Genomic DNA, 27,506 nt, shown 5'->3' with positions numbered 1-27,506 from the left:
GTCATTCTTCCCCCATGACTGCTTCTTCCGGAAACCTTTCCCTCAGACTCTGCCCAGTCATCGCTGGGGGTTAATTACCTTTGTCTGCAACATTTCATCTCATCTGAAACGACGAAATTAAAAGGCACACGGATTAACAGTGAGGAACTGCTTACAACGAACTTTTTGTATTTTTGATGTATAATTGTCATAACAATGTTTTGCAGTCTGCCACGTATTAGACAATTTCTACAAACTGAAAAGACCAGGCTGGGAGGTGGAGAGGATAGGGGAAGAGTTGGCATCGACTGAAATGTTGAAGTGTTATAATGTTTAAAGAGCACGTACTTTACAGAAGCACGTGAACAAGTAAACTTCTAAATTTGAAGCATAGACTCAGAGATGGGCCCTTTGGTCTGCCGCCACTTTGCCGAGCAGCATACTTAACTGTATTAATCCTACATAGATAGATAGATAGATAGATAGATACTTTATTCATCCCCATGGGGAAATTCAACATTTTTTCCAATGTCCCATACACTTGTTGTAGCAAAAACTCATTACATACAATACTTAACTCAGTAATAATATGATATGCATCTAAATCACTAACTCAAAAAGCATTAATAATAGCTTTAAAAAAAAAAGTTCTTAAGTCCTGGCAGTTGAATTGTAAAGCCTAATGGCATTGGGGAGTATTGACCTCTTCATCCTGTCTGAGGAGCATTGCATCGACAGTAACCTGTCGCTGAAACTGCTTCTCTGTCTCTGGAGCATGACTGATTTAGTTCCATTACCCTCCCTCTGTCTTGCACATTCAAGTACCTGATGCTTCTTAAATATTGTTACTGTTCTTGCCTTCACCCACCTTCTTTGATTCAAGATACCAACTACTCTTGTGTGAATATCTTTACTCCTCAGATCCCTATCAAACGTCCTCCCTCATCATAAACTAGACACCCTTACCATGAGAAACACACTTATTTATGTCTCATAAGTTTATATATCTCCATCGTGACGCCTCTCAGCACCCTTTGCTCCAAGGAAAACAGACCCAACCAATCCGTTCTCTCATAACTCAAGCTCTTTAATCACAAAGTGCACTGCAGATGCTGTGGTCAAATCAACATGTACAAACAAGCTGGATTAACTCAGCAGCTCGCGCAGCATCCGTTGAAACGAGCAGTCAACGTTTCAGCCCGACCTGCTGAGTTCATCCAGCTTGTTTGTACGTGTTAATTAATCCAGACAACATCTTTGTCCTGCTGAAGCGTTTCAGCCCGAAAAGTCTTTTCCAAAGATGCTGCCTGGCCTGCTGAGTTCCTCCATCATTTTGTGTGTGTTGCTTGGATTTCTAGCACCTGGAGATTTTCTCTTGTTTGCAACATCTTTGTTAAACTTTTCTGCACTTTCTCTTGCTTGGCACGGCACATAATGATGGCTCCTCTTGCTTAATCACATCTTTGCTGCAGTATAACGACCAGAACTGCATTTAAAGTTCAAAGTGAAATTTATTATCAAGAGTACAAACATGTCACCACATACAACCCTGAGATTCTTCTTCCTGCAGTCATACTTGGCAAATCTATAGAAAAATAACTAATCAGGATCAATGAACAACAAATTCTGCAAATGTAAATATAGATAAATTAGCAATAAATAACAAGAGCATGAAATAATGAGATGACGAGTCCTTAAAGTGAGACCTTCAGTTGTGGGAATGTCAGAAATAGAATGATCCTAGTTATCCCTTTTTGTTCAAGAGCCTGATGGTTGAGGGGTAATAACTGGTCTTGAACCTGCTGGTGTAAGTCCTGAGCCTTGTGTAACTTCTATCTGATGGCAGCTCTGAGAAAAGAGCATGGCTTGGCTGGCAGTCTCCCAGATATCCCTCATCTGACACCCAGAGCAGAAAACTGGCCCTGCAGTCATACCCGCTATTCTTAAATTAGAGGAAAAAAGAGAGATGAAAGTAACTTACCTCCTTATCTCGCCTAGGCCCCTCCTTGCCGAAGCCCCAATGTGCCAAAGCCCTACTACTCTGACTCACGCTACTCCGACAACTGCTCCACTAAGCAGTGTCTCCCTTTTAGCCCACAACCTTCTCAGCAGCCTTGCGCAATGATCAGCATCTGCGTCTGTGTATTTCTCCCAATCAAATCTCCTGCTGAAAGAAACTCCTGGCTTTTTAAATCTTCTCAGGCTTTGCGCAATGACGAGCCATCTGCGCAATTCTCCCAATCAAAGTAGCGAATGGTCAGAGCAAAGCATAATGTGTTGTAAGGCTGTTTCATCATATGATATTTGAGCATAATTGCTTGGAACACTTAATTACTTCCCTGAAAGTGGCTGCACAGGTGGATGAGCTGGTGAAGAAAGCATATGCCATGCTTAATTTCATGGATCAGGGCACAGAATATCAGAGTTGGGACACAATGTTACAACTTTGCAGAACACTGGTTAATCAGTTCTTGGAGTATAATGCATTTTCTAGTGCTCACATTATAGGAAGAATGTGATTGCAATAGAGAGGGTACAGAGGAGATTCTCCAGTTTGTTGCTTGGATTGAAGGACTAGTTATGGGGAGAGATTGGATAGGCTGGCTTAGAGTCATGGAGTCATAGAGAAGTACAGCACAGAAACAGGCCCTTTGGCCCATATAGTCCATGCCAAAACCATTTAGACCGCTTACTCCCATTGACCTTCACCAGGACCATACACTCGTGCTAGAAAGTTTGTGAACCCTGTAGAATTTTCTCTATTTCTGTATAAATATGACCTAAAATGTGATCAGATCTTCATGTAAGTCCTAAAACTAGATAAAGAGAATGCAATTAAATAAATAACACAAAAACATTATACTTGTTCATTTATTTATTGAGAAAATGATCCAATATTACTTGTATTTGTTGGGAAAAGTACGTGAACCTTTGCTTTCAGTAACTGGTGTGACCCCCTTGTACAGCAATAACTTCAATAAATATTTCTGGTAACTGTTGAACAGTCCTGCATATCGGTTTGGAGGAATTTTAGGTCGTGCCTCCTTATAAAACTGCTTCAACAGTGGGATGTTGGTGGGCTTCCTTGCATGAACAGCTTGCTTCAGGTCCTTATGCAAAATTTCTATAGGATTATGGTTAGGACTTTGACACTGTCTTTCAAAACACAAATTTTCTTCATTTTAAATCTTTCAGTTGTTTCACTTGTCTTTCAGATCATTGTCTTGTATTATCCAACTTCATTTAAGCTTCAGGTGACAAACTGCTACCCTGACATCCTCTTGTAAAATGTCTTGTTACAATTTTGAATTCATTGTCCCCTCAATGAGTACAAGCTGAGGCAGTAAAGCAGCCCCAAACCATGATGCTCCTTCCACCATGCTTCACAGTTGGGATGAGGTTTTGGTGTTGGTGTGCAGTGCCCCTTTTCCTCCAAACAGAACATTATGCATTTCTGCCAAGAAGTTCAACTTTTGTCTCATCTATCCACAGAACATTGTTCCAGAAGCATTGTAGAACATCCAGGTGGTCTTTTGCAAACTTGAGATTTGCAGCAATTTTTTTTAGGGGAGCAGTCGTTTCCTCTGTGCTGTCCTTCAATGAACACCATTCTTGTTTGGTGTTTTTCTTATAGTGGACACATGAACAGAGACTTTAGCAAGATTTAGAGATTTCTGCCAGTCTTTTGCTGTTACCCTTAGGTTCTTCACCTCCTTCAGCATTGCATGTTGTGCTCTTGGTGTACTCTTTGCAGGATGCCCACTCCTAGGGAGAGTAGCAACAGTACTGAGTTTCCTCCATTTGTAGACAACTTCCCTTACTGTGTACTGATGAACACTCAAGTCTTTAGAAATTATTTTGTAGCCTTTTCCAGCTTCATGTAGCTGTACAGTTCATCTAAGGTCCTCTGAAAGTTGTTTTGATCAAGGCATGGTGCACATAAACAGATCTTACTTGACAAGAGCAGGCCCTGTCAGTAACCTGACTTGTGTGTCCTTCTTTATAGGACAGGGCACCTCTGCAACCCATGCCTCCAATCTCATTTCATTGATTGGAACACCTGACTCCAAGTAGCTTTTGTAGAAGGCATTGCCCCAGAGGTTCACATACATTTTCCAACAAATTCTTTTAATATTGGATCATTTTTCTCATATAGTGATTTTTGTATTTTTTATTTAATTGGGTTCTCTTTATCCTGTTTTAGGACTTGCGTGAAGATCTGATCACATTTGGGGTCATATTTATGCAGAAACAGAAAATTCTACAGTGTTCACTAACTTTCTAGCACCACTGTACGTGCAAATTTATGTACTAAGACTTGGAAGAAAGTCAATGCCTCTGGTCACCCAGTGCAAAACAAACTATAGTCAATTCTTATTGGTTTATATATATCCAGTACCTGGAGACAGTGACACCAAGTCCTAGTACATAAATCCAAAATCTGTCTTTTTCCAAATACCAATTTATACATATCCATTTCTGAAGCCTTTTGTAGACATACAGCATCAGAGTTCTACAATACAGAATTGGACCCCTCACTCCATGCCAACTTTTTCCCTAGCAGCACCTGTCCTATTTATCTTGCCTATTTGTGTCTTTCTAAATGCTTCTTAAATATAATAATAGTAACCAATATATAATAATAACCTCCTCCCTAGCAGCATGTTCCAGTTATCAACCATACTCTTGTATATAAATCTTCCTAAAATCTCCTCTCACCTTAAACTATACCCTCTTGTTTCTGACACCCCTAACACAGCTAAAAACATTTTGATCAATTAGTGTAACTATGTCTCTCGTAAACATATATTTCTATCAGGTCACACTTCAGCCTCCTCTTTCAGTCCAAGGAAAGTAAACCTTTATAAATCAATGTATTGAGTACAGGAGATGAGAAGTTATGTTGATTTTGTATAAGATGTTGGTGAGGTCTAATTTGGAGTATTGCATACAGTTTTGGTCACCTACCTACTGGTAAGATGTAAACAAGAAAGAGTACAATGAAAATTTACAAGGAGTCTGAAGGGCCTGAGTAATGAGGAAAGATTGATTAGGTTCTGACTGTATTCTTTAGAATATAGAAGATTGAGAGGAGATTTGATAAAGCTATACAATATTATGAGGGGTGCAGATAGGGTAAATGTAAGCAGACTCCACTTAGAATGGATGGGACTACAACCCGAGGTTATGGGTTAAGGGTGAAAGGTGACAAGTTTAAGGGGAACTTGAGGGGAAACTCCTTCACTTAGAGAGTTGTGAGAGTGTGGAATGAGCTGTCAGCACAACAAGTGAATCTGAGCTTAATTTCAACTTTTCAAAGAAGTTTGGATATGTACATGGATAGTAGGGGTATGGAGAGCTACAATTGTGGTAGAAAGTTTGTAATCCTGTAGAATGTTCTCTATTTCTGCATATATATGACCTAAAATGTGATCAGATCTTCATATGTCCTAAAACTAGATAAAGAGAATAAAATTAAATAAATAACACAGGAACATTATACTTGTTCATATATTTATTGAGAAAAATGATTTAATATTACATGCATTTGTTGGGAAAAGCATGTGAACCTCTGGGGTAATGCTTCTACAAAGGCTGGAGTTATGTGGTCCAATCAGTGAGATGAGATTGGACGTGTGGGTTGTAGAGGTTCACAGCCCAATAAAAAAGACACACCATGTCAGGTTACTGACAGAGCCTGCTCTTCTCAAGAAAGGTCTGTTTATGTGTACCTTGCCTCAAACAAAACAACTTTCAGAGGAACTTTGGAAAAGGCTACAAAAGCATTTCTAAAGACCCGAGTGTTCATCAGTCCACAGGAAGAAAAGTTGTCTACAGATGGAGGAATCTCAGTACTGTTGTTACTCTCCCTAGGAGTGAACATCGTGCAAAGATCACACCAAGAACACAACATGCAATGCTGAAGTAGGTGAAAAAGAACCCAAGAGTAACAGCAAAAGACGTGCAGAAAATTCTAGAACTTGCTGAAGTCTCTGCTCATGCTATTCTCAAACTTAAAGGAACTTACTTGCTGTGACATTTTAGTTTGAGGTATTCTGTGTTGATACACATTTGGCGACTGATCAAAACCTCTCAAGGTGATTATATAAGGGGACCTGCGCCAGAACCTAGAAGACACTGTTGTGACTGCTTCTGGGCATGCAGACACTTGAGACAGTTTGCCTTCTCTCCAGGAAATAAAATATAAATAGCTATCACTGTGACACATGCATTTCTTTTTGCAGGAAAGACAAATTGCAGGCACAAAGAATTGGATTTCCATTATAATGCCATTGATGAAGAAGCAACAACAAAGCTCATCATTTTATAGAATGCTGCATGAATTGCACAGTTAATATGTGAGAATTACCAGTCTTGTCTGGTACTTCATTATAATCAGCTTTTCTGAGGGATTGTTTTTCAGAGGTGAAACACTGGTAGAATCAAAATCAATTGGAAAGGAAATGTTAAAATGTACTTACTCATCCCTTCATGGACAATAGGATATTTGAGGCTTATGAAACCCCATAATAGTCTCTTGAAATGAATGCAGACCTGAAAAGCCTCATGTGAAAATCTGATGTGTGTACATCTATGAAGGCAAGTCAACAGAAAATGTGATGTAGCAATGAAAAATCGTAATCAACAGTAGTAATTAAAAGCATATCATTGTCAAGTGAGAATATTGACTATGGTTACTTGAGGAAAGATCCACTGGCTTTGGAGACAGAGCAGAGGAGATTCTAGTCTGATTCTTGAGATGAGGGCAGATTGAGTCACCGGTGAGGAGAGATTGAGTTGTTTGGGACTATGCTCACTGAAATTCAAAAGAATAAGAGAGTATCTTATAGACACACACAAACAATTATGAAAGAGATTGATTAGAGGCAGGGAAGTTCTTTCCTCTGGTATCTGAGACTGGAACTTGGGGACGTAGCCTCAAGATTCAGGAATATAGATTTAGGACAGAGATGAGGAAAAATGCTTTTCTCAGAGAGCAGTGAATCTGGGGAATTCTCTGCCTAGGGAAGCAGTAAAGGCTACCTTATTAAATAGATTTAGGACACAGTTAAGATAGATTTTTGCATAGCAGGGGAATTAATAGTTATGACGAAAAGGCAGGTAGGTGAAGCTGAGTCCACAGCCAGATCGGCCATTATCTTATTGACTGGTAGAGCAGATTCAACAGACTTGATGGGCAACTCCTGCTTCTATTTTATATGTTCTTATATTCACTGGACATGAATATTTAAAAATGATGACATGTCAGCTTAGTGAATCTACACACAGGACTAACTGTTTGCATGCAATAGACAGAGCCAAGCAATTTCACAACCAACTGATCACATCAATGTTCTACACTTCATCCTACCTACCTTGAATTGTGAGGGATAATTGATTTGGACAAAAGTAGCAAAGGATTAGTAACTGAACCCTGCGAAGTAAAACCCAAAAATTTGAAAACTTGTGTAAATAAAGGAGACTCTGATGACTATATCAATGTAAGTTGTGCTAATGAATTTAAGGTAACCACTAATATATTTGTGAAGTATAATAGAAAGGTTTAAGTTTTTAGAAAATGATTCAGAAACTCAAAGTTATAAGAAAATTATCAAATTACATATATGTCACCATATGCAACCTTGAGATTCATTTTCTTGTGGCATTCACTGTAAATACAAAGAAACACAACATAATCAAATGTAAAACCACAAACAAGACAAACAACCAATGTGCAAATACAAAAAGAGAAACTTAACAAAATAATAATAATAAATAAATAAACAATGAATATTGAGAATGTAGGAGCCATGCATCTGCTCTCTATCTATTCTGTGTTGCATGTTTATGAAGTTAGTCAGTCACGTGGGTGGAAGCTGATAAAAGCAAAGGGAATAAGTTATGTATTCGTACTTTGTTCTGTGCAGTTTGGTTCTGGGGTATCATATCTTTTGTTGACCGCTTAGTTACATCACTTCAAGATTCTATGTTTTGCTAGTTGCTAATAAAGGGTCTTTATTAAATAGTCAACTTTGTGGACTATCATTACTAGAGTGCTTAGAGGGTGCATCATGCAAGGATAGCAACCTATGCTAGATCACCAGCAGCTGCAATTGGTTTGTTAGAATGGGCAACTACAAAGAACATCAGACAAAAGAGTCCTTGAAAGTGAGACCATAGGTTATGGGAACAGTTCAGTGTTTAAGTGAGTGAAGTTATCACCTCTGGTTCAAGAGCCTGATGGTTTAGGAATAATAACTGTTCTTGAGCCTGCTGGTTTGAGTGTTGAGGCTCCTGTACCTCCTTCATGATGGCAGCAGCAAGAGAGCATGGCCTAGATGGTGGGGATCATTGATGATGGATTCTGCTTTCCAGTGAGAGCTCCTAGTAAATGTACTCAGTGGTGGGAGGGTTTTTACCTGTGATTTTTGATTTTTAAAGGAACATTCACCTAATCTTATTGATATGGAAGAGTAAGGAAAAAGGAAAATAAAAGCTGAAAATTGAGCCACTTAAGAAAATGCTTTTAGTAGAATTATTGGCTTTCAGGGTGCTATGGAAGTTGCAGTAGCCTATGGCAGGCGTGGTCAAATGAAACTTATCTGCTTACTGCAGATAATGGGTTGACTGCGGCAGTGTGTGCTCAAGCCAGACAAGTGAAGCCTTCATAGGCTACATCCACACTAGACCGGATAATTTTGAAAACGCCGGTTTCGTGTAAAAACAATAGCCGGCCAGACTATGCGTTTAAAAAAATATCTCTGTCTACATTGAAACGGAGATTTCCGCGAATCTTCTCCTACTGCACATGCGCAGGACACATCTACCAAAAACAAGTGACGTTTGGTGTTGAATCTCGCTGTGAAAGACGGTGTGTGTTTGTTCAGTTACAGACTAGAAAAACTTAAATGACGGGCAGCTGTTGGCTCTCATGCAGGAAGATTTAAAAGTAAAAAAAACATACTGAAGTGTATGGAGGCAATCGACAGGGAGTTCACGGACTGTATGATCCGGCTGACGACGAACATTGAAAAACTGACTCTGTTGCATTAATAAAGCACCTTGTTAAATGTATAAAACATGTCTGCATCAGTATTATCTTGTATTTCCATACAATGTTACATTAGGCTGTTACACATCTATTGTCAGAGAAGTACTTGCATAAATAGGTAAACCACCTTCATACAAGCAAGGACAGAAAACAGGGCGAAGTGAGTACAGTATACTTATTTATTCAGTAAGCTATAGGTCAAAGTATGTGATGAGTATATTTCTAACTCTTCTGGCTTCAGTCTGGTTGCCGTCTGTTCTGAAATTGTTAGGTTGTGTTCAAGAAAACAATGAAATGGTGCGCTGCCGTCTGATAGTGTTTTCAGATTTCTCCGGTTACCACGTCCACACTGATCTGCCGAATCGGCGTTTTCAAAAATACCCACCCTAGAAAGCATTTTTGAAAAGCTCCAGTTTCAAGGGACGAAAACGACATTTTAGTGTGGATGGAGGGTAAAAACGAAGAGAAAAAGCTTCGGTTACGGATTTATCCGATGTAGTGTGGACGTTGCCATAGTGAGCCTTTTTCAGAAGGGTCTTCCTGAAACATATAAACTTTTTACACAAAAGGGGTGCCGGGGATACACAAGATGAGTATAATGGAAGGGTGTGAAACAGACTCAATAAATAGGGCTCTATTATCTTTACTATCTTCAAAATATCATCAGCTGTCCGCTTGAAGTTTTGATTGACTTTAACACCTCTTTTGTGCATGGCGATTAATCTTGCGAGTAAGGAATTCAAACTCGCAAGATCAATGATCAATATCCGTAACTGATAAGCCAATCCTGAATAGAGATAGCAGTTTTCTGTTCAGACTTCAGAACAGTATGGGTGACGGGGCTGGGCCATATCCACAACTTTTTGTAGGCTATTCCGTTTCCATACCAGGCTGTGATGCAACCAGCCACTGTGCTGTGCACCATACATCTATTGAAGTTTTCAAAGTTAGTCAAACTAGTAAAATAACAGCTGACATCCAACCAGGATTTATTGTAAGGCAATCTTTATTAGACCTAAAGAAATTCATCATCCTAGTTAAACAAAGGTAGGATATATAATTTTTCAAAATTGCATAAAATTATTCCATACATGTACATCCAAGTGTCTGGTTGAAGAAATATGAAACAAACAAGAAGCCACTATTCCATTATGGGACCATACAAAACGTAACAGTACATAAGGCAAATCAGTTCACTATTTCTGCTTGTTGATAGAACCTAGCCTTTCCTTTGAGTGACCACAATCTGAATGACCTAGAGAGCTATATTGGCTGGAGTCAGGACTTTATACTTTGGCTCTTGGTAGGGTCACCCACGCCAAACAGGTAAAAGGGTAGAACCCACACTAAGATTGGTCCACTGGTCCTCCAGGCTCAGGGGTTCAGTTCAGCATTAACAACCCTGACTGGTCAAACAAAACGTTATGGAAACAGTCATGAAGAATCCTTCTACATCTGTATGTGACAGTATTCCCGAGTCTCCAGCCGGAACTTGCGTAACTGACAGTAGCAAAAACTGAGCTATTGACATGATGAAGGCAGCCCTGAAACCGCCAGAGATGGAGGACCTTCATTGTTGTCCTAAACGCCAGCAGCGTAACGAGCAGTAGGTAGGTGATAAACGGTGAAAAAGGCTTTGTACGGATTTAGAACAATTGGCTGTTGAAAAATCAATGCCCCCACATAACAGTCAGATAGCAACTCTGAAATCAGTTTCCTTACAAAATGAAAAGAATAATTCCCAGACTGTACTATTTGCAAAAGTACAAAGTGGAGAATATTCTGTTTTTTTATATTATGGGATTAGGGCCATTTTAACAGAATCCGGAACACGGCTTGAATAATAGTCAAAATTCCTCAATGTTGCAAGGACTCCTGCTGTATTTGCATGCTTCACGTCTTTATGATATTGGAAAGAATTCCCATGAATGTCTGTCATTTTACCTAAAGAGCACAAAGGCATACAATAAAAAAGGAGGCAAAAAAAAGCTCAAATTTATTTTCTTTAAGAAATTAAATGTTGCAGGGATTTCAATGGCTTATACAGGCAATATGTTGATATTCAAATCTTTAATGGATGCAAAATCATAACAGTTGAGTTTTAAGTACTGCTTACAGTGTATACAACATTCCTTCTGGCTATTAAATTATACTTGCTTTTCAAAAATAGTCCCAAGGAAACGCCTTTGCAGAGTTGATTTTACACTGCCATTTATCGCACAGAAGTGGCATGAAAGGAAACTTAAAATGCTATTTTCTAGAGCCTTGGCATGGGTAAATTCTGAAGTGAAAACATCAATTACATCACTTAGTAGTGGAATTGAATCCACAGCAACAGTAGATAACTGCACCTGAAAAACTAGGATCATTTTGACTTTCCAACTACAACATTTCAATCAATTTGCACACATTCAAATGTTGAAACAGTGTTAAGAGAATTTATTTTTGAACTGCTTTCTTGTTCATATAGCATACCAGTTTCCTCAATAATACAAGGATGTTGAGACCATGACTTTGGAAAGAGTCACTTAGTATTAAATCAGGTTAATCAAATATGCCCAGAAATTATATGAAGTATTTTTACGTAAACATGGTTGAGAATAATAATACAAACTAAAGGTCAGATTTCTCAGTTTTCCCTTCTTATCAAAATGAAACGTTCAGATCTTCATACAAAATTAAGGAAATTATCTACACGTCATTTATTTTTTTTAAAAGGAAGTCACCTGATCTTATTGATACGGAAGAGTAAGGAAAAAGGAAAATAAAAGCTGAGAATTGAGCCTCTTAAGAAAATGTTTTTAGTAGAATTATTGGCTTTAGAGTGCTGTGGAAGTTGCAGTAAGACAACTTGTGTCCTGTGGCAGGCGTCGTCAAATGAAACTTATCTGCTTACTGATAATTAGGCTGGGTTGACTGCGGCAGTGTGTGTTCAAGCCAGACAAGTGAGGCCTTCATAGTGAGCCTTTTTCAGAAGGGTCTTCCTGAAACATATAAACTTTTTACACAAAAGGGGTGCCGGGGATATACAAGATGAGAATAATGGAAGGGTGTGAAACAGACTCAATAAATAGGGCTCTATTATCTTTACTATCTTCAAAATATCATCAGCTGTCCACTTGAAGTTTTGATTGACTTTAACACCTCTTTTGTGCATGGTGATTAATCTTGCGAGTAAGGAATTCAAAGTCGCAAGATCAATGATCAATATCCGTAACTGATAAGCCAATCCTGAATAGAGATAGCAGTTTTCTGTTCAGACTTCAGAACAGTATGGGTGACAGGGCTGGGCCATATCCACAACTTTCTGTAGGCTATTCTGTTTCCATACCAGGCTGTGATGCAACCAGCCACTGTGCTCTGCACCATACATCTATTGAAGTTTTCAAAGTTAGTCAAACTAGTAAAATAACAGCTGACATCCAACCAGGATTTATTGTAAGGCAATCTTTATTAGACCTAAAGAAATTCATCATCCTAGTTAAACAAAGGTAGGATATATAATTTTTCAAAATTGCATAAAATTATTCCATACATGTACATCCAAGTGTCTGTTTGAAGAAATATGAAACAAACAAGAAGCCACTATTCCATTATGGGACCATACAAAACGTAACAGTACATAAGGCAAATCGGTTCACTATTTCTGCTTGTTGATAGAACCTAGCCTTTCCTTTGAGGGACCACAATCTGAATGACCTAGAGAGCTATATTGGCTGGAGTCAGGACTTTATACTTTGGCTCTTGGTAGGGTCACCCACGCCAAACAGGTAAAAGAGTAGAACCCAGACTAAGAGTGGTCCACTGGTCATCCAGGCTCAGGGGTTCAGTTCAGCATTAACAACCCTGACTGGTCAAACAAAACTGTTATGGAAACAGTAATGAAGAATCCTTCTACATCTGTATGTGACAGTATTCCTGAGTCTCCAGCCGGAACTTGCGTAACTGACAGTAGCAAAAACAGAGCTATTGATATGATGAAGGCAGCCCTGAAACCGCCAGAGATGGAGGACCTTCATTGTTGTCCTAAACGCCAGCAGCGTAACGAGCAGTAGGTAGGTGATAAACGGTGAAAAAGGCTTTGTACAGATTTAGAACAATTGGCTGTTGAAAAATCAATGCCCCCACATAACAGTCAGATAGCAACTCTGAAATCAGTTTCCTTACAAAATGAAAAGAATAATTCCCAGACTGTACTATTTGCAAAAGTACAAAGTGGAGAATATTCTGTTTTTTTATATTATGGGATTAGGGCCATTTTAACAGAATCCGGAACACGGCTTGAATAATAGTCAAAATTCCTCAATGTTGCAAGGACTCCTGCTGTATTTGCATGCTTCACGTCTTTATGATATTGGAAAGAATTCCCATGAATGTCTGTCATTTTACCTAAAGAGCACAAAGGCATACAATAAAAAAGGAGGCAAAATAAAGCTCAAATTTATTTTCTTTAAGAAATTAAATGTTATATTGTAGTTTTTTTATTAACAAGTTGTCTTCGTTTTTCTTCTGTCATATATCTTTGAGATTCTTTTTCTAACTTTATAATATCTTTTTCCAATTGATCTATTTCTGCTGCGTATTCCTTTTTAATTTTAGATGTATAACTTATAATCTGACCCCTTAAATGTGCTTTCATCGCTTCCCATAATACAATTTTATCCTCAACTGAATGTAGATTTGTATCCAAAAAAAATTGGATTTATTTTTTCATAAAATCACAAAAATCTTGACGTTTTAATAGAGTTGAATTAAATCTCCATCTATAAATTGATTCCTCCTTATCCATCATTATCATTGTCATTATCAAGGGGGAATGATCTGACAATATTCTTGCTTTATATTCCACACTTTTCACTCTATCTTGAGTATTTTTGATAATTAAAAAAAATCAATCCTTGAGTAAGTTTTATGTCTGTTTGAATAAAATGAATAATCTCTTTCTCTTGGATTAATTCTTCTCCATATATCAATACACTTCAGACATATCGTACAGAGAAAGTAATTATGAGAACTAAACAGAAATGTTATGAATTAGGTGAAAGATCACATAAAATTCTTGCTTGGCAGTTGAAAACAGAACAGGTTTCTAAAACAATAAATGCAATTAGAACAAGTGTAAATAAGGTTACTTATAAGCCTTTAGAAATTAATGAAACTTTTAAAAAATTTTATACTGAACTATATCAATCAGAATCACAAAATAAGATTGCTGAGATAGATAAATTTTTATCACAAGTAACCCTTCCAAAATTAAATTTGGAAGAACAGAAAGGATTAGATATGCCTTTTACATTAAAAGAGGTTGAAGAAGCTTTAGGATCACTTCAGAGTAATAAATCCCCAGGAGAAGATGGTTTTCCTCCTGAGTTTTATAAAAAATTTAAAGATTTATTAATTCCTCCTTTTATGGAATTAATATACCAAGTGGAAAGAATGCATAAACTTCCACAATCTTTTTTAACAGCGATCATAACTGTATTGCCAAAAAAAGATAGAGACCCTTTAAAACCAACATCATATAGGCCTATTTCTTTGTTGAACACAGATTATAAAATAATAGCAAAAATTTTATCTAATAGAATATCTAAATATTTACCAAAATTAATACATATGGATCAAGAAATTAAATGTTGCAGGGATTTCAATGGCTTATACAGGCAATATGTTGATATTCAAATCTTTAATGGATGCAAAATCATAACAGTTGAGTTTTAAGTACTGCTTACAGTGTATACAACATTCCTTCTGGCTATTAAATTATACTTGCTTTTCAAAAATAGTCCCAAGGAAACGCCTTTGCAGAGTTGATTTTACACTGCCATTTATCGCACAGAAGTGGCATGAAAGGAAACTTAAAATGCTATTTTCTAGAGCCTTGGCATGGGTAAATTCTGAAGTGAAAACATCAATTACATCACTTAGTAGTGGAATTGAATCCACAGCAACAGTAGATAACTGCACCTGAAAAACTAGGATCATTTTGACTTTCCAACTACAACATTTCAATCAATTTGCACACATTCAAATGTTGAAACAGTGTTAAGAGAATTTATTTTTGAACTGCTTTCTTGTTCATATAGCATACCAGTTTCCTCAATAATACAAGGATGTTGAGACCATGACTTTGGAAAGAGTCACTTAGTATTAAATCAGGTTAATCAAATATGCCCAGAAATTATATGAAGTATTTTTACGTAAACATGGTTGAGAATAATAATACAAACTAAAGGTCAGATTTCTCAGTTTTCCCTTCTTATCAAAATGAAACGTTCAGATCTTCATACAAAATTAAGGAAATTATCTACACGTCATTTATTTTTTTTAAAAGGAAGTCACCTGATCTTATTGATACGGAAGAGTAAGGAAAAAGGAAAATAAAAGCTGAGAATTGAGCCTCTTAAGAAAATGTTTTTAGTAGAATTATTGGCTTTAGAGTGCTGTGGAAGTTGCAGTAAGACAACTTGTGTCCTGTGGCAGGCGTCGTCAAATGAAACTTATCTGCTTACTGATAATTAGGCTGGGTTGACTGCGGCAGTGTGTGTTCAAGCCAGACAAGTGAGGCCTTCATAGTGAGCCTTTTTCAGAAGGGTCTTCCTGAAACATATAAACTTTTTACACAAAAGGGGTGCCGGGGATATACAAGATGAGAATAATGGAAGGGTGTGAAACAGACTCAATAAATAGGGCTCTATTATCTTTACTATCTTCAAAATATCATCAGCTGTCCACTTGAAGTTTTGATTGACTTTAACACCTCTTTTGTGCATGGCGATTAATCTTGCGAGTAAGGAATTCAAACTCGCAAGATCAATGATCAATATCCGTAACTGATAAGCTAATCCTGAATAGAAATAACACACAAAATGCTGGTGGAACACAGCAGGCCAGGCAGCATCTATAAGGAGAAGCACTGTCGACATTTCGGGCTGAGACCCTTCGTCAGGACTCATGGAATTTCTATTCCTGAATAGAAATAGCAGTTTTCTGTTCAGATTTCAGAACAGTATGGGTGACAGGGGCTCTGCTGTTCTCCTTGTGCACAAGAAAAATAAAATGAATGCTTGAGTTGTAACAACGCATGTGTTCCGGGCCCAATTATTTAATTTTATATTGCTATCGGTGACGACAGTTACTTCAAAAGTGATACAATACAAAGTGTTAGTGTGACTGAGAATTACATCAGTAAAGAGAAGTCCAGAACAAGATTATAGAATAACATAATAATTTACATCATTGAGCTGAACTGCAAGTTAGAAATATTCATATACCCAGGAAGAGGAGTATTGGGGAGGGCTTGGCAGTGTTGCATCTGCAGAGTTTACTCCTTGTGTCAATTATGCAAGATCAGTGTTATGATGATTCATACACATGAAAGAGGAGATCCTGGTGAGATTCACCAAGGCTGTCCAGAACTGGTGGGAGGAAGAAGCAGTTTGCCATTATTTTGAAACAGTGCTAATTATATGGATTAAGAGAGTATTGTTTTCAACAATGCTAACTTGCAAGAAGGCAAAAGACCCACCAACCATGTTTGGAAGGACTTTTGGGTAGTTAGTGGGATGGAGAAAATCATTATAACTCACTTTAGGCTCAACAAACATTGACTTTTTTGGAAATTATCAAGAGATTTGGCAGAGTCATATTGTTTGCATTCACTCTAAAATAAATCAAAGATATTTGATTCTGAGATTGGTTCCAATGAACCAATTCATAGATCTACCTACCTGAAACAGCATGAAGGATAGCCTCAGGGGCACAAGTGTCCCATTTCTTACAGCCTGGACTTGCAAATATGTAAGCTGAAGCCTTTCCTTCTATAAGTTGTAAAACCTGCATGAATAAAGTAAATTATGGGTTAATAAAGGCACAATATAGAAATGTGAAAACAGATTTGTCAACCAAGTGCGGCAATGGAACTCAGAGATTCAGGAGGTATCCAATGGACATTTTAGGTACAACATGTTTAACACAGAACCTATCAACCTCAGCTTTAAATACAGCAAATGACTTGGTCTCCACAGCGGTCTGTAGCAATGAATTTCACAGATTCACCAGCCTCTGGCTAAAGAAACTCCTCCTTATTTCTGATCTAAAGGGACGTCCTTGTATTCCGAGAATGTGGCCTCTGATCCTAGACTCTCCCACTACCAAAAACATTCTCTCCATGTCCACTCTATGTAGGCCTTTCAATACTCGATAAGTTTCAATGAGACCCCCCTCCCACCAATTCTTTGAAACTCCAACGAGTACAGGCCCAGAGCCATTAAAACTCCTTGTAAGTTAACTCTTTCATTTCAAGATCGTTCTTGTGTACCTCCTCTGGCACCTCTCCAAAGCCAGCAAATGCTTTCTTAGATAAGCACCCAAAATTACTCACAATACTCCAGTGCAGTCTAACCAATGCTTTACAAAACCTCATCTTTGTTTTTATATTCTAGTCCTGTCGAAATGAATGTTAGCATTGCATTTGCCTTCCTTACCACTGACTAAACCTGCAAGTTAACCTTTATGAGCTGTGCATGAGGACCCCCAAGTCCCCTTGCACCTCTGATATTTGAATTTTCTCCCCTTTTTCAAAATGGTCAATACCTTTATTCCTTCTAGCAAAGTGCATTATCTACACTTCCCTACACTATATTCCATTCCCACTTCTCTGCCCATTCTCCTAATCTAAGTCCTACAGCAGACTCCCTGCTTCCTCAATACTACCTGCCCCTCCACCTATATTTGATCTTCTGCAAACCTGGCAACAAAGCCATCAATTCTGTTATCCAAATCATTAACACGTAATGAGAAAAGAAGCAGTCCATCTGATTATATAAAGCCGAGAACGGGCAATGAGGGTATCCGCAGCACAAGCTAACAACACGAGACAAGGTAGGATACAGGATTATAAACTAAGCTCAGTACAGAACAATCACAAAAATAGTGAGAAAAAGTGGGAATTTGTATCAAATACTAAACATTGAATAAGAATGCATCTTATTCAATACACAATTAATCTAGCAACCGTCAAAAGAGACATAAAGATGTATACATGTAGAAGGTGACCTATGATTGTAAATAATGTTAGCAAAAGGTGTTTGCAAAGAGGAAAACCAAGAGATCAGAATCAGGTTTATTATCCCCACCATGTGACGTGAAATTTGTTAACTTAGCAGCAGAGTTCAATGCAATACATAATATAGAAAAGTAAATACAAGATAAAATAATAATAATAATAATAATAATAATAATAATAATAATAATAAGTAAATCAATTACAGATGGTTTGTTGCCTCCCGGGTGCCAGGGTCAGGGATGTCTCTGATCGGGTGTATAGCATTCTGAAGTGGGAGGGTGAGTATTGAGAAATATACCTAACATAACCACTATATATACCTGAAACATAACCATTATATATACCTGAACTATAATCACTATGTATTAGCTATTTACTATACTATGTAATCACTTCTAGGTACCGAATATTAATATGTATTATTTTACTAGGCACATTTTGTTATGTGTTGTTTTCACTAGATACTTTGTACTCTCTTAGCTGCATATTATGGCACTTACAGTACACCTGCTTGTTTTGCAACACTATTAGCTGCGATGTATCCCATGTATTACACTCAGCCTTTGTTTAGTACGAGATAACGGTGGCGGACAGGATGCCGCGAGCAGGAATGTACTGTGAGGGAGGTTGTCTGAAAAACATAATCTTGGCCACGAATAAGGCCCCAATGCGAACGGGTGAAAAACAATGGTGACGTACCACGGGCTAGGCAAGAGCGATTAATTAATTCATATATAGATGATATGCAACTAAAAATTGATTGGGTATGCTAATAAAACCGAAATGTAACTGAGATAAGAAATTACTATAAAGAATGCTGTACACCGGAGCTCGGGGGGCTTTCGGTGACAAGTTCATTGATTGCCTCAGCCTTTGTTTGCAAATAAAGGTTTAATTTTCTTGAAGAATTGTCTGTGCCTCCAAGTCATTTCAAGTAACCACGACAAAATTGGCGACCGCGAGCAGGGTCGGAAAGAGACCCGCGGAAAAGATTCGGCGGGTTGAGGCCGCTTCCCGGTCTCTCGGGAGCCCTTACAGAGCTAACAGAATTACGGGTACACCCAGAAAAAGATAAGCGCTTTTTGCGATAATTTGGATTAAAATTCTGTTGGTTTTGGGGGTCTCGGGGACTCAGAAGTGTGTAGCAACTGCCGAAGGGTCTCTCCGATCCAAAGAATCTGGCAGAATTGAGGGTTTGACAGGAGGCTCAGAGGATTGATCGAGAACACTGCAGTGGGGGTAAGTACGAATAGGGCAACAAGAAATTGAGTGAAGAAAATTCCACGTGATGTTGGTAAATCCCTGTGGATACCACTTCGCACAGAGCAAAGGGCTGAACGGGCAGGGTAAGGAAAAATAGAATAGAATTAGAGTAGAAAATCCTCGTGGATACCGCCTTAAGAGATAAGGGTCTGAACAGACGAGGTGCAAAGAGCAAGTTCTGTGGGTACCGCTCTGAATAGAGGTCTGCACGGGCAGAACAGAATAGACTAGGCATAGAATTAGAGTAAATAATATTATCCAGTAAACAAACTGTGAATCTCTGAAATACCTTAAAAAGAGAGAATAACATGACAGGTGAAGGAACGGCAGTAGAGATTCTGAGCATAAAATTCCCGTTAATTAAATATGAGATCACAAAAACTTCAGAAAAATGGGAAAAAAGAACCAAAAACCTGGTCACAAAGTGGCCAAGAGAAGGAACGTTTGATGTAAGTATGTGCAAAGAAATGGAGGCACTAATTTAAAAATTACAAACCAAAAGATAAATCAAAGAAAAGAGGGCAAAAAAGAGAACGAAAAATGGAAGTGCTAAAACTCTTCAGAACGGAGGAAGGCTGAGGAGGACAGGTAGAATATTGATTACAAACGAGGAAGACACTAAGGTGCTGGAGAAACAGCCTGTTAGAGAGAGAGAGGAAGGTACAGTGAGAAGCTGGCTTCAGCTCCGTACCCGGATGCGAAAGAAACAGAAAAACCCCCTCCCTATAATGAGGAAGGAACCCCTAGGCAGTGCCCCCTGCTGACGGGAACAGTCATGCAGGGAGAAGTCCAAGTTTGGGATAATGAGGAAAAAAACAATACGAGAAGGAAAAAAGCGGTGATATAGAACGAGATAGAGGGAGAAAAGATAAAGATAGAACAGGAAAGAAGGGAGATGGAAAGAGAAGTGGAAAGGCTACAGCAGCTGAGAGAGAAGAGGGATTATGAGGAGTATCGGTTATACTGTAGAGACAGACAGACTAGAAGAACAGGAATCATCTAGACAGCAAGAATGGAGTGAGTTGAGAGGAAGTTGGAGGAAGGTAGGAGACGAGAGTTTGAAGGAAATACGAGAGAGGACGGAGAAGCAGATATTGGAGATGGAAGAGGGGACTAGAGTGGAGAAGGAGCAAGGAAGAAGGTATACCCCAGGGAGGTATGAGTGGCAGCCAGTAGTACTAGGGCCAGCAATAGATAAAGAACCAAGTGAGGAAGGAAGCTTGATTACATGGAACAGGGAGAAGGAGATGCTGCCACTGCTGGTAAAGGGATCAGGACAAGTACAGTATATCCCTTGGGGATCCCAGGACCTGGAAGGGCTGAAAAATACTCTGCCTAGTCTGCACGAGGGGGCAGGAAAGTGGATTAGAGCCTTTGAGGAGGAAACAACGGGACGATTGTTGGCTATGGGAGATTTGAAGGCACTGCTGATAAGATTGCCTGAAAACTTGGAACTTCCAAGTTGAAAGAACTGATGGAGATGGCTGGCTTACAGAATGTGGACAGTCCACAGACTGATGGGGCCAATTTTGATCCAGTGAGACAGAGGGTATGGCAGGCCCTCAGGAAGCTTTATCCACCCAGAGTAGACCCCAAAGCCTTAAAGAGGGAACTACTGGGAGACACTGAAAACCCAGCAGCCTATGTAGAAAACCAGTTGAAAAAGTGGAGACTGGAGACTGAGCAAGAGGTGGAAAATAACTTGTTTCTGAACTCACTGTTCCGACAGAGCATTTTGGATGCAATGCCTCCGCAGGTCAAGTCTAAATTGGAGGAAGTGGTTGGGCTGTCATCACTGACCCCACAAGCATTCAGTGATCACGTAGTCCACGCAGTGGAGAAATATCGGAGAGACAAACGAAAGCTGGCTGAGCAGCAAGAAGAGGTGCTGCGAAAGCTATTGCAAATGCAGCTCGAAGAACTGAAAAAGAAGGACAAAGACAAAAGCAAAAAGATGCTGCCAGCCATCACTAGTGTGAGTACAGCCATTACACCATTAGATGGAGGAACCGGTCATTCTGTCAGTCAAGGGCCAGAAAACCCCATGCCAATAATGAATGTCTCTGGCGGAACATTTCCGCAGATGCCCTATTGGGGACAGAGTAGAGTTAAGCAACAGCCCAGACAGAACTGGAACTCCCAAGGAGGGGGACAGAGGAGTTATGGGCAAAGAGGATTAGAGAGGAGACGGGGGAAAGAGAGGCAGAAAGATTGTGCTGGGGATGCAACCAGCCTGGACACACGAAGAAAGAAAGACTGCCCATTTAAACCATGGCCTGTCTCGTATCAGCAGGAGCCGATGGCAAGGGAGCCACAGTTTGGCCACATGCCGGCTCCTGGGGGTCCGAGCGGACCTGTAAACCCCTATGCAAGGTATTAGGGGTGCCCCGAGAACTCGAGTGGGAAGGGACATTACCCAATGATAACGAGGGAGGCAGAGGAGGAACCTATGGTTCAGGTTATGTTAGAAGGGCAACTGACACCAATGACGATAGATACTGGAGCTACGTACACTTGCGTACAGCCACAGTATGCCCTTCACCTTCCCATGTCAGGAAAGTTTATTAAGACGGTAGGGTTCTCGGGGAAAACACAGTTGACACAGTGCACGGCTCCAGTGCATTTGAAAATGGGAAATAAAGGAATTGTCTTACCAGTACTAGTATCTAAAGGAACTCTGATTAATTTGTTAGGCAGAGATGCTTTATTAAAACTGGAATTAAAATTAGAATGCACCAGAAATGGGTTAAGTGTGGAAAGAGTAGGGGCTCAATTGATAGTGCGAAAAGATAAAAGAGCCAATGTTTTTTGGATAGGGGACATAGAAGACCAGATCTGGGATACCTGGGAAAAGTGGAAACAGGGCGTGCAGGCCATATTACCTGAGGCTGTAGCGCCCAAATCTGAATTACATTGCACTGTAATTTTCGATGAGACTCAGAATAAGGAGGTAGAGAGGAGATGGAACATGAGGACAGATATTCGACAACACCTAAAAGGGGAAGCCATAGTAATTGGGAAGCAGGGGGCAGCCCTGCAAGTCAGGTGGAATACCTTCTTGAAAGAATGGTACAGGATACCGGAAGCTGTACCCCACGTAACCTTGCTGGAAAATGAGGGATACCAGTCTAAAGACCTAGGATCCCTGGTAAAGCAGGTAAGCACCGTAACGGTTTGGAGAAAGGTTATGCCTGAGGTATGGATATCTGGAGACAACAACTACATTAAGATAGGGGTAAACATAGATGTGACAGGAACTATGAAGGAAGTTGAAGTAACTCCTCAGCCACACATGCCATTGTTGGGGCAGGCAAGGGGTTGGCAGAAAAATAAAATATTGGACAAGTTGCCATCTATTCTGTGGTCGCAACATGACACGGACATGCGGAAAATAGAAACAGCCAGTCCGGTGGATGTAAGGTTAAAGAAAGGAGCAGTTCCACCTAGGAGACCACAATATCCCTTAAGACCGGAAGCAGAGGAAGGTATAGCGCCGACAATACAGGGACTGTTAGCGGCAGGAGTGCTTAAGAGAGTAAACAGCCCCTGCAATACTCCGCTGTTGCCTGTCCCAAAAGCGGACGGGTCTAAATGGAGACTGGTGCATGACTTACAAGCAGTGAATGAGGTAGTGGAGGATTTGGCAGCAGTGGTCCCGAATCCACACACACTGCTGACTAATATCCCGCCAGAAGCAAGCTACTTTTCAGTAATTGATTTGTGTTCGGCTTTCTTCAGCATTCCCCTAGCCGAACAGTGTCAGTATTTGTTTGCATTTACATACAGAGGCAACCAGTACACCTACACTAGAATGCCACAAGGATTTAAGCATTCACCACGTTTTTAATAAAGTATTGAAGGAAGATTTGGATGGCATTTCGCTGGAAAGTACACTGATACAGTATGTGGTTGATTTGTTGATTTGCTCTGAAAGTGAAGAGCAGTGTGAACGGGATACTGTGATACTTTTAGAGAAACTGGCGTATGGAGGACATAAAGTATCTAAGAAAAAGCTGCAATTTTGTAAGCAGCAGGTGGAATATTTAGGAAGGATGGTATCTGAAGGCGTAAAGGCAGTAGCGCTGAGTCAGATTGAGGCGATAACGAAGGCTCCAAAGCCCCAAACAGTAGGGCAGATGATGACGTTTTTGGGAATGACAGGATATAGCTCAGACTGGATAGGAGAATATGCTGAGATTGTGGCACCTTTGAGAAAGATAATGAAAGAAGCAGGACATACAAATTTGAAGGACGGCTTACAGTGGAATGGAGAGGTGGAGATAGCTTTCATTACTATTAAGCAGGAATTGCAGTCAGCACCAGCATTAGCTTTGCCTGACTACGAGAAGGTTTTTCATTTGTATGTATCCAACCGACAGGAGGGTTATGTCACAGCGGTTCTAACACAAGAGACAGGCACAGGAAAAGCAAAGCAGCCAGGAAAGCGTCTGGGTGTACATCAGTTATTATTGCACCCCAGGTAAGCCTAGAGCTGGAACCCATGATAGAGGACCTGGTTGAAATGCAAGGTAGGGCAACGTTGGCAGAACAGACAATGTGGAGGCGACGGGGGGCCAAGCAGAACTTAGAAGGCCTGTGGAGCACAGAGGATGGTTTGTGGGTAGCTCCTACTCCTTTGTTGACTATCCTAATTTCAGAAGCACATGGAGTGGACCTTTGTGCAAGGGGGGAAGTAATAAGGAAAATAAAAAAGGATGGATTCTGATCGCCTTACTTCGGTAGACTATATTTTAGCACAGTATGAGGTTTGTGCACAGAATAATGTTCGAAGGGGGATTGCAACCCCAATAGGTCACATACCTGTGCCTGAAGGACCATTTCGACATCTGGTGATCGACTACGTAGATATGATAAAGACGGTAAGAGGGAAAAGATACATTCTGGTGGTAATTGACAGGTTCAGCAGATGGGTCGAGGCAATACCCTCGAAGGATCAAGGGGCAGGAACAGTGGTAAAGTTCCTGACAAATGAAGTGATCCCAAGGTTTGGAATACCTTCGGAGATTAGCTCGGACAATGGTTCGGCCTTCATCCAAAGGGTGGTCAAATTGGTATTACAAGTACTGAGAATAAAACAAAGGTTTGGATGTGTGTACCACCCACAGTGACATGCCTGACACTGCATGAGATGCTCACTGGGAAGCTATCATACCTGTGATAGGGGTAAGCAAAAATGTTGAATGGATAAATTATATATACTACAATCAACAGAGGTTCATCAACTACACTGACGATGCGCTGGAGGCCTTAGGGCAACAGCTGGATGCAACTAGCAGGATGGCGTGGCAAAACAGACAGGTACTGGATTGGCTTTTGGCAGAAAAAGGGTGTGTGTGTGTGATGTTTGGAGATCAATGCTGCACTTTCATACCGAACAATACTAGCCCAGAAGGGTCTTTCACCAGAGCAATGAATAAATTAAAGGATCTGCGGAAGGAGGTCAAACAGAATGCAGGATTTGGGCATCAGTGGTTTGACTGGTTAGAAAGCAAACTAGGGGGATGGGGTGCTTGGCTGATTAAATTGGCAATGACTGCAGGCATTGTGCTGATAAGTTGTGCATTTATTCTGTGCTGTTTTTTTTCCATGTCTCAAGACTTTGATAATGCGTGCGACAGCAAAACAATTCCCGATGCTCCTGGAAATTGTTGAATCTGACCCTAGACAAGGAGAAAAGCCGATGATGTACTGTTACAGTCTGCACGATGCATCAAGCGGACTGGAAGGTGTTAATAATGTGGACACTAGTCTGTAAGGGTGTCTGAGTCTTTTTTCCTGTCTCAGCTACGGAGGGACAGGTTTTTGGCTCAACAGCCTAGGGTAACAGAGAGAGATCATTTTGAGCTCCGAGTATGGAAATTGTAGTTGACCCAAATTTGGGATTAAAATGCTGGACTTTATTTTGGCTTTGGTGCACGGCCTCTTGAGTGTTCTCTTTCTGTGTGAGACCCTGTGGGTCTCAAAGGGGGGATTATATTGAGAAATATACCTAACATAACCACTATATATACCTGAAACATAACCATTATATATACCTGAACTATAATCACTATGTATTAGCTATTTACTATACTATGTAATCACTTCTAGGTACCGAATATTAATATGTATTATTTTACTAGGCACATTTTGTTATGTGTTGTTTTCACTAGATACTTTGTACTCTCTTAGCTGCATATTATGGCACTTACAGTACACCTGTTTGTTTTGCAACACTATTAGCTGCGATGTATCCCATGTATTACACTCAGCCTTTGTTTAGTACGAGATAACGGTGGCGGACAGGATGCTGCGAGCAGGAATGTACTGTGAGGGAGGTTGTCTGAAAAACATAATCTTGGCCACGAATAAAGCCCCAATGTGAACGGGTGAAAAACAATGGTGACGTACCGCAGGCTAGGCAAGAGCGATTAATTAATTCATATATAGATGATATGCAACTAAAAATTGATTGGGTATGCTAATAAAACCGAAATGTAACTGAGATAAGAAATTACTATAAAGAATGCTGTACACCGGAGCTCGGGGGGCTTTCGGTGACAAGTTCATTGATTGCCTCAGCCTTTGTTTGCAAATAAAGGTTTAATTTTCTTGAAGAATTGTCTGTGCCTCCAAGTCATTTCAAGTAACCACGACATGAGCAGCCAGATGTCATGGTACACATCAGTACCAATGATGTAGGAAGAAAGAGTGAGGAGGTCCTGAAGATTGAGTATAGAGAGCTTGGTAGGAAGTTAAAAAGCAGGACCTCGAGGGTGGTAATCTCAGGATTGCTACCTCTGCCACGTGCCAGTGAGGGCAAGAATAGGATGCACTGGAGGATGAACACATGGCTGAGGAACTGGTGCAGGGGGCAGGGTTTCAGATTTCAGGATCATTGGGACCTCTTCTGGGGCAGGTGGGACCTGTACAAGAGAGACGGGTTACACCTGAACTACAAGGGGATCAATATCCTTGTAGGGAGGTTTGTTAGTGCTATTGGCTGGGGGGTTAAACTGGATTTGCATGGGGATGGGAACCAGAGTGCCAGAGCAGATAGTGGAGTGGGGGTGAAAATAAATGATGTTAAAGGTTCATGCAAAGTCACAAATAGAAGAGTTCTGTGTGGTGGTAATAATCTTCTGAGGTGTGTCTATTTCAATGCAAGGAGTATTGTGGGGAAGGCTGACGAGCTGAGGGTGTAGATTGACACGTGTAATTATGGCATTGTAGCCATTAGTGAAACTTGGCTACAGGAGGGGTAGGACTGGCAGCATAATGTTCCAGGTTTCCAATGTTTTAGACGTGATAGAGGCAGAGGGATGAAGGGTGGGGGGTGGCATTGCTAGTCAGGAAAAATGTTACAGCAGTGCTCAGGCAGGACAGATTAGAGGGCTTGTCTACCGAGGCCATATGGGTGGAGCTGAGAAACAGGAAAGGTATGACCACATTAATGGGGTTGTATTATAGACTACCCAATAGTCAACGAGAATTGGAGGAGCAAATCTGCAGAGAGATAGAAGACAACTGCAGGAAACATAAAGTTGTGATGGTAGGGAATTTTAATTTTCCACATATTGATTGGGACTCCCATACTGTTAAAGGTCTAGATGGGTTAGAGTTTGTAAAATGTGTTCAGGAAGTTTTCTAAATCAATATATAGAGGTACTGACTAGAGAGGATGCAATATTTGATCTCCTATTAGGAAATAAGTTAGGACAGGTGACGGAAGTGCGTTCAGGGGAACACTTTAGTTCCAGTGATCATAACACTATTAGTTTCAACTTGATCATGGATAAAGATAGATCTGGTCCTCGGGCTGAGGTTCTAAGCTGGAAAAGAAACAAATTTGAAGAAACAAGAAAGGATCTAAAAAGTGTGGATTGGGACAGGTTGTTCTCTGGCAAGGATGTGATTGGTAAGTGGGAGGCCTTCAAAGTAGAAATTTTGAGAGTGCAGAGTTTGTACATTCCTGTCAGGATTAAAGGCAAAGTGAATAAGGAACCTTGGTCCTCTAGAGATATTGAAACTCTGATAAAGAAGAAGAGTGAGATGTATGACATGTATAAAAAACAGAGAGCAAATAAGGTGCTTGAGGAGTATAAAAAGTGCAAAAAAATAATTAAGAAAGAAATCAGGAGGGCTAAA

The 27,506-nt window shown here is 40.0% G+C and overlaps 2 protein-coding genes across 7 annotated transcripts in view; one reads left to right on the top strand and one right to left on the bottom strand.

Annotated features, from left to right (window-relative positions):
• Positions 1-9: 9 nt before the first annotated feature.
• On the top strand, positions 10-25,978 carry LOC140730423 (uncharacterized). Of its 6 annotated transcripts, XR_012099597.1 has the most exons (4): positions 28-139; positions 18,301-18,373; positions 21,088-21,333; positions 24,976-25,978. XR_012099597.1 is itself a non-coding variant. In XM_073050800.1 (3 exons), the coding sequence occupies exons 1-3, from the start codon at positions 20,833-20,835 to the stop codon at positions 25,132-25,134; spliced, it is 747 nt and encodes a 248-aa protein (XP_072906901.1). In that variant the 5' UTR covers positions 20,192-20,832; the 3' UTR covers positions 25,135-25,978. The 6 variants fall into 6 exon arrangements, 3 of the variants coding, with proteins under 3 accessions (XP_072906901.1, XP_072906902.1, XP_072906899.1); XR_012099598.1 differs by lacking the exon at positions 18,301-18,373 and having other exon boundaries at positions 10-139; XM_073050800.1 differs by lacking the exons at positions 28-139; positions 18,301-18,373 and adding an exon at positions 24,591-24,677 and having other exon boundaries at positions 20,192-21,333.
• Positions 10,020-27,506, bottom strand: part of bpnt1 (bisphosphate nucleotidase 1) — a 32,928-nt gene continuing 15,441 nt past the window's right edge. Inside the window, exons 7-8 of the mRNA XM_073050802.1 lie at positions 16,759-16,864; positions 10,020-13,420 (exon numbers count right to left, since the gene is read on the bottom strand). Coding sequence (XP_072906903.1) covers positions 13,272-13,420; positions 16,759-16,864 — 255 coding nt within the window. The 3' untranslated portion in view covers positions 10,020-13,271. The remainder of the gene's footprint in view (positions 13,421-16,758; positions 16,865-27,506) is intronic.

The sequence above is a fragment of the Hemitrygon akajei genome, chromosome 7 (genome assembly GCF_048418815.1).
Source record: "Hemitrygon akajei chromosome 7, sHemAka1.3, whole genome shotgun sequence".
NCBI lineage: Eukaryota > Metazoa > Chordata > Chondrichthyes > Myliobatiformes > Dasyatidae > Hemitrygon > Hemitrygon akajei.
This window is presented reverse-complemented; position numbering and strand designations above follow the sequence as displayed.

Excerpts from the sequence above, each read along its gene's own strand:
- LOC140730423 (XM_073050798.1), top strand. The coding sequence starts at position 20,833 with ATGGAGATGGCTGGCTTACAGAATGTGGACAGTCCACAGACTGATGGG. Across the intron at positions 21,334-24,590 it reads TGCTGCCAGCCATCACTAGT|AGGTTCATCAACTACACTGA; the intron begins GTGAGTACAGCC and ends TACAATCAACAG.